At 48.1% G+C, this 11,109-nt stretch overlaps 1 protein-coding gene across 1 annotated transcript in view; it reads right to left on the bottom strand.

The window, feature by feature from the left end:
* Window positions 1–6,074, bottom strand: part of R3hdml (R3H domain containing like) — a 14,250-nt gene extending 8,176 nt beyond the window's left edge. Inside the window, exons 1-2 of the mRNA XM_008851005.2 lie at window positions 5,677–6,074; window positions 1,787–1,905 (exon numbers count right to left, since the gene is read on the bottom strand). Of these exons, the coding sequence (XP_008849227.1) occupies window positions 1,787–1,905; window positions 5,677–5,937 (380 nt within the window). The 5' untranslated portion in view covers window positions 5,938–6,074. The remainder of the gene's footprint in view (window positions 1–1,786; window positions 1,906–5,676) is intronic.
* Window positions 6,075–11,109: the final 5,035 nt, after the last annotated feature.

Here is an 11,109-nt window from a genome sequence, read left to right as displayed (position 1 = left end):
CCTCCCTCCCTCCCTCCCTCCCTCCCTCCAGGAAATTAAAAAGCAACCTGTGGGCTGAAGAGATGGTTCAGGGTTAAAGAGCATTGGCTACTCTTGCAGAGGGCCTGGTTTTGATTCCCAGCACCCACGTGGCAGTTAACCATCCATAACTGCAGTTCTAGGAGACCCAACACCCTTTCTTGTCCTTGGACCTTGCATGACGTGGGTGCAATTACACACATGCAGGCAATACACTCATATACATAAAATAAAAGTAATAAAACATTTTTTGAAAAAGCAGTCTATTCTGTGATTTGACAGTTCTCCCATGACCTTTGTCATGGTGAACCAAATACAAGATGTGAAACTTCCCTCTAGCCCCCCCACCAACTTGTAAAAGTCTGATGTTTCCTTTGTTCAAGGATGCTAGGGAGGGGGGTATGGGGGGTGCTTTGGGAGTTTTCTCTGAAAAGGCTCCTCCAGCCTCTCCTACTTTGCTTTTCTGTTGCTGGACAGTTACCTTCCGTATATAATCCTGGACCACCTGCCTGGTAATGTCTGCAGTGGACTGGGCTCTCCTATATCAATTAGTAATTTTTTAAAAAAAATGCCCCACAGACATGTCCACAGGGCAATCTGATGGAGGAAATTCCTCAGTTGAGGTTCCCTCTTCCTAGGTGCATCAAGTGACAACCACGATTAGCCATAGTGGCAGCTTTCCACTCCCCAATTTCTCTCTTTGAGACAAGGTCTCTCTGTAACCCCACTGGCCTGGAGCTCACTATGTGGACCAGGCTGGCCTCGATCTCACAGAGATCCACCTGCCTCTGCCTCCATAGTGCTAGGATTAAAGGTATGCATACCACATGAACTTTATTCTCACTCCTAATAAAGTTTCTCTCCAGGTTTTAAAGGCAAGCCTCTCTCCCGTTTAAGCCCCTCATCATGTCTGCCTCCCCTATATACTGTACCATATTTTGGTTAACTTTCTCCCTCCCATCTTGAGGCCCAATAAGGTCTCAAGGTCTTTCTCCTAAAAACTTTGTTTTCTGAAGGAAGCTCACTATGTGGACCAGGCTGGCCTCAATCTCACAGAGATCTGCCTGCCTCTGCCTTCTGAGTGCTGAGACTCACCACACCTTGTTCTCTACCTTGTTTTTTGAAGCACGCTCTCTCATTGACCTGGAACTCTCAAATTAGGCTAGGCTCCCTACACAGTGAGCCCTAAGGATCTTGTCTCCTCATTTCCCAGTCCTGAGATTGTAGGCATGTACTACTGTGCTCAGCTTTTTATATGGGTCCTGAGGCTTGAACTTGGGTCCTCATACTTGCAAGGCAAGTACTTTACCAACTGAGCTATCTCCCCAGTCTTCATAAATGTCTTTGAAAGTTTACTGGTTGATTATAGGAACAGAGACATTGCCTCAGTGTTTCAGAGTGTGAATGTAACTTCCCCAGGTCGCACACAGCAGAACTTAGGTCCCCACATTCTGATATGCCACAATGCTGAGGAAAAGTCAGGCTAGGAGGGCAGTTTCATATCCATTCCTGGGGTAACGCACTCACCTCCCAGCCTCTGCCCAAGCCCCATTCCCCAGTACCCTCATCCCTTGTGAGTTTTCAAATCCCTTTGTTCACCCTGCTGTTACTTGTGTTTCCGAACTAGAACAGACCCCCACGTATGCAGAGCTTGTCTGTCTTTCTCATCACAGAACCCATTACTGTGTACTGCAGCACTTGGTCTACTGTAAATGCTGTAGACGTTTGTTAAATGACTGTCTGAAGGAAGGGGTAGTGGTTCACTCACCGGCCAGAATGGATAGATAGGTTCTGACCCACATATTTCATCAGCTGTGAGGGCCCATGGGCCCAAATGCACTGGGTGGCCCAGGCCTCAGCAGACCTGGCCAGCTGCTCATCCCAAACCTGATGAAAGAAAGACGGTTATTTACCAGGGGAAATAACCACTAGGACCACAGCAGTAAGTAGAGGTACTGTTTACCAGGCTCTGCGCTCTCCCATCTCCCCGGAACTCCACTCACTCACTTAGAGATCAGAAAGCACAGACTCAGACAAGCCTCTGACTTCAAGGTCAAGCGCAAGTTCACAGCTGAGCCAGTGTCCACACCCAGGTCGCTGGCTCCAGTCCCATATCCTTTCTTCTTCATTAGACTTCACACTTAAAGCCCTCAGCTCTGTGTGGGGTCCCAGGGCCTCTGTTCAAGACTTATCAACACTCCCTATGCGTGACTTACCCCAAGCTGGATTGGAATCATTGATTTTTAAGTTCATTGTGTTTTCAAAATGATTTATTTTCACATTAAGAGTTAGATTCAAGGGCCGGGCATGGTGGTTTAGTCCCAGCACTTGGGAGGCAGAGGCAGGTGGATATCTGAGTTTAAGGCCAACCTGGTCTACATAGTGAGTTCCAGGCCAGCTGGAGCTACAGGGATTCCCTGTCTCAAAAAAGACCCATCCCCCCAAAGAAAAACTGAATTCAAGGGGCTGGAGAGATAGTTCAGCAGTTAAGAGCACTGGCTGCTCTTGCGGAGGACCCGGGTTTGATTTCCATCGCCTACATGACTGCTAACAACCATCTGTAACTCCATTTCCAGGGAGATTGGTGCCTTCTTCTAGCCTCTGTAGGCATTGCACATATGTGGTATACTTATATACATGCAGGCAAAACAGTCCTCATACACTTAAAATAAAAATAAGTAAAATTTAAAATTTGGCCTCAACACTTTCTTAAAATATGAAAACATGCAAAAATTAAGTAGATAAAGATTTCAAAAGAAGGCAAAGTGGACCATCTATTATCTCTTCCAGACTGTCCCCAAAGCCACCCTGTACCTCTCCCCCAACAGTCTTCCAGAAATACTCTCTATCATTTAACAAACAGCAGCAGGCATTCTGTTTCGCACCCAACTCTTTTTGCTTGACAATACAGGCCACTTCAGTGATTATTCCATATCAATGCCTATCAAATCCCTTTCTTATCTTTCTTCATAGTTGTTTAAGTTTCCAGTGTAGGAATTCTCTACATTTTATAGCTAGGGGCAAAAAGAATGTCACTGGAAAACTGACTGGAGAGATGGCTCAGCAGTTAAGAGCACTGGTTGCACTTGCAGAGGACCCAGGTTCGATTCCCAGCACCCACATGGTGGATAACAACCATCCTATCTCCAGTTCCAGGGGAATCCAGTGTCCTCTTCTGACCTCTGTAGGCATTGTATGACACAGGTGCACTTACATACATATAGGCACTACACTCATACACATAAAGATAATAAAAAAATTGTTTAAAAATTACTAGTTTTGCCGGGCGTGGTGGCACACGCCTTTAATTCCAGCACTCAGGAGGCAGAGGCAGGCAGATCCCTGTGAGTTCAAGGCCAGCCTGGTCTACATAGCGAGTTCCAGGACAGCTGGGGCTACAGGGAGACCCTGTCTCAAAAAGACCAAAAAAAAAAAAACCCACTACTAGTTTCCCAGTTCCAGGGATCCAATGTCCTCTGCTGTCTATGCAGGCATTGTATGCATGTGGTGCATTTATGCATGTGGTACGTTTACATATATATATATATGCAATATACATTAAAAGAAAATACTAGTTCCTGGGGCTGCAGCAATGGCTCATCAGTTAAAAGCACTGGCTCTTGTAGAGGACCTGGGTTCGTTTCCCAGAACCCAGATGGTGACTTAACAGTCGTTCATAACTCCAACTCCAGGGGATCTGATGCCCTCTTCTGACCTCCTCGGGCATTGCACGACATGGGTGCACTTACATACATGAAGGCAATATACTCATACACATAAAATAGAATAAAAATAATTAAAAAAAAAGTTCCCACATAAGGGCACACTCCTACCTGTAATCCCAGCACTGCAAAAGCTATAGTGGGGGTGAGGGGGTGAGTGTGGGTCATGAGTTTAAGGACAGCCTGTACTGTACGAGACTGAGGCAGAATAGAAAGACAGGGAGATTATGGGGATGTGGGAGCCCCTCACCCTACAGTCTGGTTGAAGCTTCTCAATAACCAAGAATCAAAGACAACACAGTTAGCATTTGCTGCCACTGACAAGACCTTGCCTCAAAACCCAACCCAACCCAACCCACCTAATTAAAAAACCTAGTTCCTCTGACTCCCTGGAATTCTCTGACATAGTATTTGTTCATTCAGCAAATATTGAACAATATTCCTTGGCACCGAAGACTCAGTCTAGCAAGGAAATGAACTGTCAGACAAGCATGACTCATGACAATTCCAGGGCATGTGGGGATGTGGAATGAAACCCAGACTCCTGGAACTTGGAAAAAAGGGCTTCAGGAGTGAGGAGTGCTTAGTCCCACCCTGTTCTGTGAGCAAAAGTCAGCTGGTAAAGAAGAAATGGAGGTGCCAACAGTTCAAAAATCCCCCCATAGTTGATTCCTGCTCTTTTATGGGAAGTACAGGAAAGGGGTAAACAGAGAGGGAATGCAGTTAACAAATCTGATGACCTTCCCCTGAGTCCCTGAAGAGACAGCCAGCTTTCTGGGTTCCATACCACATGCAATAATTAAATGCCTGCTGGGATTAGTGCCACCTACGCCATTGGTACTCAATAAATGTGTCATTTGTTTGGAAACTGGAGGGCCTTCTATGTGCCAATCCCTGTGTTAATAAATGAATGAATGAGCAAACACATGCCACACACACACACACACACACACACACCAGCTTCCCCCAGCCATCCAACTCCTGTCCTGGCCCCTCCACAATTACCTCCTGGTGTGACGTTACATATCTGTAGCTTGGTGGCCCACCTCAACATTAGCTCCCCTGAAGAAGGAGTCTTGTTCTCCATAGTACCCAGAAGGCTTAGCACTGCCCCTGGCTCCAAACCAGAGCTAGTACCTGAGCAAACCCGGAAGCATTTCCAGCTGCTGAGTAGGCAGGGGTGTACTGAAGAGGTCTCTGTGGGCTGGCAGCCTATCTCTCCAGGCTTTGGGGACAATGGTCCTCAGGGAGGAACTGTGATAAAGAGCAAGTTTCCCCTCTCCAGGCTGAGGGTTCTATCTTCTAGAAGACTGAGATCTGAGACACTAGAACCAACTCTTTGAAGACATCCCAACCTGCCTTTTTGTTGGCTTTCTCAGTCTGAGATTTCCAGGGGCCTGCAGGTTCCACAGCCAAAACCTGCCTTCAAAGAGGCTGGGAATGAATGTCCTAGGTGTGTCAAGCATTCGGCAGTGAGAAAGCTCCCCGCTGGTCTCCTACCCCCTGCTGGTCCCCAGTGTAGAGCCAAAATTCTTGGGCAGTGCATTGTGTTGGTGAAAACTCAAACCCCAGCAAGCAGGCAGACTTGGTTTGTAATCCAGGCCTGGGAACCTTGGGCAAACCTGTTCTCTGACTCTTAATTTCTTTATTTGCAGAGCAGAGACAAAATACTGCCTTGAGGGAAGGGTGTTATGCGACATCCCGGAAGGGCACAAAGGTGCTCTATAGATAGTGTTTCTGTACCCCCCCCCCCATACATTGAGGTTCTGTGCAATGATCTTGGTCTCTTCATCTTTTAAAATGGGCACACCCACCACTTGCTCAGATTCCACACAGTCACTGACAGCTGGTCCAGCTCTTTAAAGTCAGCCACTGCTGGTGACCTTGAGCTGTTCAGTGTTTGCAGGAAGGGGAGCTGGGTGGGCTCAGGACTCACCATGTACTCCATGTTGGCAGCAGGTGGGCGCACACTGGACCGGATGCGGTTGTGATAATCCAGTAAAGCACTTATGTCCCGGGCAGAGATGTGGCGCTTCCAGTGGTACCGGGGTACCCTTAGGCCAGTCAGTGGCTGCACAGCTATGTCTTTGGGGTAGGTCAGGACCTGGGTGGTGTTGGGCATCTTTAAGGCCTCCACTGTGTGGCCTGTCCAAAGAAGCAGGCCTGCCAGACCCGTGATGCTGGGCAGAAGGGGCATAGCTGTCTGGGGTCATGTATCTGCCTGGTGCAGTCAGAGCCTCTGCCTGGAAGGGGTGGGCCTGAGAATGCCAAACCCTGAAAGTTTTCCTTGGGCACTGCCAGTCCAGAAGATGCTCCCCAGGGACTTGGCAGAAACCTTCTTACTCCAGTGGCTCAGATGCCCAGCGGTCCTTCCTCCCTCCCCAGCAGACTTAGTAGGTTGGATGATGAAGAAATGACCAGACAGTGGCTAATCCAGACTGGGCCCTGAGGTGGGAAGGTGCCACCACTTCAAAGCCAAGGTCGTGTCCCATCTGCCCAGGAAACAGTGATCTCCTCTAGCCAAACACCTTCTTTACCGGTCCCACAAGACTGGGCTCAGTCAATACCCACAGAGGTAAGTCAAGCCTTTTCCCTGACTGCAACCTCAGGATAGAGGGGGATACATGGGAAGAACAGTTGGCAGAAGATGACAGAGGCAAGAAAAGGGCATCGGAGGACAGAGAAAAAGACAAGAGACCAGAAAGGGGCAGGAGAGATGGCTCAGCTCTTAAGAGCACACACTGCTCTTTGGGCTGGAGAGATGGCTAAGGGGTTAAGAGCACTGGTTGTTCTTGCAGAAGACCCGGGTTCGAATCCCAGCACCCACACAGCAGCTAACAACTGTCCGTAACTCCAATTCCAGGGGATCCAACAGCCTCTTCTGTCCTCCGCGGGCATTGCACGACACAGGTGCACTTACCTATATGCAGGCAATACACACATACACATAGAATAAAAATAATAAATCAAATATTTTTTAAAAAAAGAGCACACACTGCTCTTGCAGAGGACCAGGGCTTGGTTCCCAGCACCCACATCAGGTGGCCTCTGCAGTCACTTACAGGTATGTGGTGCACATACACTCAGGTTCACAAATATACATATGAAATAAAATTTAAACATCGGAGAGAGAGAGAGAGAGAGAGAGAGAGAGAGAGAGAGAGAGAGAGCCACCAGAAAAAAAGAGACACAGAGCAAAAGAAAAGAATGACAGGGATAAAAGAATGAACATGGGAAAGATGGAGGCAAAAGGGAGAAGGGGGAACAGAGAAGGAGGAAGAGGCAAAGAAGAGAAAAACAAAGGCAGGGGAGACCGGGCAGCAAGCAGGTCTCTGGGGGTGCGTATCCAGAACTGGCAGTCCCAGGAGGCTGCAGGAGGTGGCTGAGAAGGCAGGGCACCTCTGCAGCTACCTGGGCAGTGCAGCAACTTTAACAGTCCCCTGGGAGCTGGTGGTCTCTGACGTCCAGACCAGCCACCCTCCCTCCTCGTTCAGTCAGCACATTTGGACAGAGAGGCTCCGCCTGTCGCTTTTCTGGGCTTTTCTCTCCAATCCTGTCCTCCTGGTTCTTTTGCCATCTGGAGTATGGAGGGCTATGACTGAGCTTCCCGGAGGGCAGGGATATGGCAAAGGGGCAGGAATCCCTGGAAGACACACTCAGGCCTCCAGGGAGGTCCCAGACCCGGTGGAGGCCTCTGCCAGACCCCTGTAGATTAAGGCAGGGGAAAGGATTCCGACTTCTTAGAAAGTCCTATGGTCTCAGTGTGGGCAGATCTGGCACAACCTAGGTATGAGTGAGCACCTACTGTGTGCCAGGCCCTGAGCTAAGAGGTTTATGCATATAAGCTCAGCTAGATTCAGAGGCAGGTGCCACAGCCTCCAGGAATCATTCCATAGAGGAAGACACTGAACCCCAGGGAGGTGAAGGAAGGCCAGAGTCAATGGAGCCTGAATTCAAATCCAAGTCTGCTAGCAAGGCCATTGGTAGACGCAAAGGATGTTCAGTTCTATATCCAAACCAAACACAGCTGCATGGGTGAACCCTAGAGGAATGTCACTCATAGCACCATGTGTTGTTGTCATTCAGTGAGGGGTTCAAACCCCTTTATTTCCTTGCTCCAGGGCATCCTTGAACTGAATTTTTTTTTTTTTTTTTTTGGTCCCTATAGCCCCAGGTAGCCGGCCTAGAACTCACTATGTAGACCAGGCTGGCCTTGAACTCACAGAGATCCGCCTGTCTCTGCCTCCCGTGTTGGGATTAAAGGTATGTGCCACTATACCCGGTAGAGCTAAACCATTTTATTTTCCTTTGTACAAGTGAGAGAAATGACGGCACCTGCCTCATTCCTACCTCATCACCATGTTGTAAGAATAAATGAGTCAGCATTTTTGGAGTTACAACAGCAGCTGGCACACATGTGTGTTCTGTGGGCATGCACAGGCATGTACATACACACCCATGTACACTTGTTTGGCTATGGCTAAGCTTGCTTATTGTATGTGTGCCAATCTACTAACATGCACACAGGCAGGAGTACCTGTGAGTCATATCATATGTGTCCAGGTACACACACACATGAGGATCCACATGTCTGTACATGCATGCATGGGTGTGATTCAGTCTCCACTGGTCTCTGGGTTGCTGAGATTCTGGGTTTGGAAAATTTGCTTTTCTCTTCTTTGGTTACTTGTGTTCTGTATAAATAACAAACATTCCTTTAATACTAGGGGAGGCATACTTACAAGAAATGTATAAAGAAACAAGGGTGAGAAGTCTCCAGGCTGAGCCCCTGTCCAGCTGGTGGTATAGGGCTGGGGACTGGGACTGGGGCCACCTAAGCCTCCCCCAGACACTCATCCAGCCTGATCCTCCACAGCCCAGACAACAAAGGCACCAAAATACACGTTTCCAGTGCAGCAGCGCCCGCAGCCACGGCATCCAGTTTAGCCGGGCGGCTGCTGGAGGCTAACGGAGATAGAGGGAGGCTGAGGTCCTTGACCTCTGTAGGATTTTTCACACCACAGCAAAAGGCAAGAGAAGCAGACACAAACACCCTTAGTTCTCCAGGACAGAGTACCAAGTTATAGCCAACCCTCTCCTGTTGCCTGATCCAGACCCCTCCCTCATCACTATATCTTTGAGGCAGCGATACATCTGTTGTACAGAAGGAGACACTAGGGTCCCCTCTCTTCCCCAATGAACAAGGCTGGCCTCAGTTTCCCTGAGGCAGGTTTTCAATAGATAAAATATCCAGGGTGGGGCAGAAAATAATTAGGGGTGACCCAAATTAAGAGCCCTTGGGGAATCTCACATTAGGGTAAGCAAATATTTCTTGCCCCTGGCTTCTACCCCTGCTAGGTTCAGCTATTGCCTATTCCTGGCCCTTTCTGGAAGGGCTTGGGCAAGTGAAGGGGAAGTACTTTCAGAGAGTGGTATTCAAGGCAGTATAGCCGGATAGTATCACAGGGCAGGCTGTGAATCTACACTGGGTTTCTGGCCCACCCCTAAAGATTGCTAGCTATGTGGCCATCAGCAAGCTACTTAACTGTTCTGTGCTTCCGTTTTTTCATCTACAAAGTGGAAATGCAAGGCTGGAGAGATGGCTCAGTGGTTAAGAGCACATGTTGCCCTTGCAGAGGACTGAAGTTCTGTCCCCAGCACCCATGCCAGGTGGCTCCAGGGAGATCTGACTCCTCTGGCCTCTGCAGGTACCTGTACCCTTGTGCATATACACATACAGACACATAATTAAAAATAATAGGAGCTGGAGAGATGGCTCAGAGGTTAAGAACACTGGTTGTTCTTGCAGAAGACCTGGGTTCGAATCCCAGCACCCACATGGCAGCTAACAACTGTCCATAACTCCAGTCCCAGGGGATCCAAAACCCGCTTCTGACCTCCTCAGGCATTGCACAACATGGGTGCACTTACCTACATGCAGGCAATACACCCATACACATAAAATAAAAATAATAAATAAAATTTTTAAAAATATATAAAAATATGGAACTGGAGAAATGTGGTTAAGAGTGCTTGCTGGAAAATTTCCAGCCTCCAAATCAGGCAGGACTCTGTAGCTGCTTGGAAGGGAACACAGAGTGAAATAGAGGAGACCCCCTTAGAGCGACAAATGTACCATACACCACTCATCAAAGAAGCTTCTTTTTGCAACAGGTGGAGGCTACTGCAGAATCCCACATCTGGTCAGGCACAGAGAACATACACCTGGGAGATGCCCAGTACTAGGTGACACATCTGCAGTCGAATCTCTACAACTAAGGCTCATGGAACATAACAGAATAAGGGGTAGAGAGAAGGCTACCTCAACTCTCACCAGTGAGGCTTCCATGTATACCAGAATGCAATGCACACAGAAGGCCATAACTGGCCAAGTTTTGGAGAATAAGAGCCTGTAGAGTGTAGGATGGGACTCCTATATGGAACGTCACCCACCCACAGCTCAGGGACCATTGTGGAAGAGGAGGTGAAAGATTGTAAGAGCCAGGGCTGGTTTGTGAACATGGGGAGGTGGAGGCTTCTAGGCCACTGGAGGCTTGCTCACGTGTGCCTGTGGCAGCTGTGGTGTTGAACTCCAGACCCAAGTCAGCTCAATTAAACAAGGGCCCAAAGGGGAGGTCAGAAATAAGTGGTGGGTCAGCACTAGATCAAGAACTATTTGAGACTAGTTGCTGCTGGGTGAGGCAGAGTATGATTTACATACGACCACTGGATGGGCTGACTAGATTCCAGTGGATACATGTACACTGAAGGACATTTGAGCACAAACACTTGAATGAGTAGGACTCAGCATGTATGGCAGAGTGCATAGGGTTCGGTGAAGGTAGGGGGAGGCATGGATGGGGGAGGGAGTCTGGATGTGAGTGGGAAATATTGTATGAAATTTTAAAAGCTCAATTAAAAAAAAAAAGAGTGGTTTCTGCTCTTTCAGAGGACCAGTGTTTGGTTCCCAGTACCCACACTGGGTGACTCCTAAGTGCCTATAACTCCAGCTCTGGGGGATCTGGCACCCTCTTCTGGTCTCTGCAGGTGTGCATGCATGTACACACACACACACATGCACACAAACACACACACTCATGCACAAATAATAAAACAAATTGTTAAAAAGGAATAATAAAAATAAATCTTTAATAAATATAAAAAATAATAAAAATAAATCTTCATGGTATTGTGAAGACTGAATGAGTTAGTATCTCTTTTTAAAATTACACTTATTGAGCCTTGTGGTGGCGCGCACTCCTTTAATCCCAGCACTGAGGAGGCAGAGGCAGGCGGCTCTTTGTAAGTTCAAGGCCAGCCTAGTCTACATAGTGAGTTCCAGGCCAGCTGGGGCTACAGGGAGACCCTG

The sequence above is a fragment of the Nannospalax galili genome, unplaced genomic scaffold (assembly GCF_000622305.1).
Source record: "Nannospalax galili isolate Female #2095 unplaced genomic scaffold, S.galili_v1.0 scaffold205, whole genome shotgun sequence".
NCBI classification, from domain to species: Eukaryota; Metazoa; Chordata; class Mammalia; order Rodentia; family Spalacidae; genus Nannospalax; species Nannospalax galili.
The sequence above is the reverse complement of the archived record's forward strand: the minus strand, read 5'-3'. Positions and strand labels throughout refer to the sequence as shown.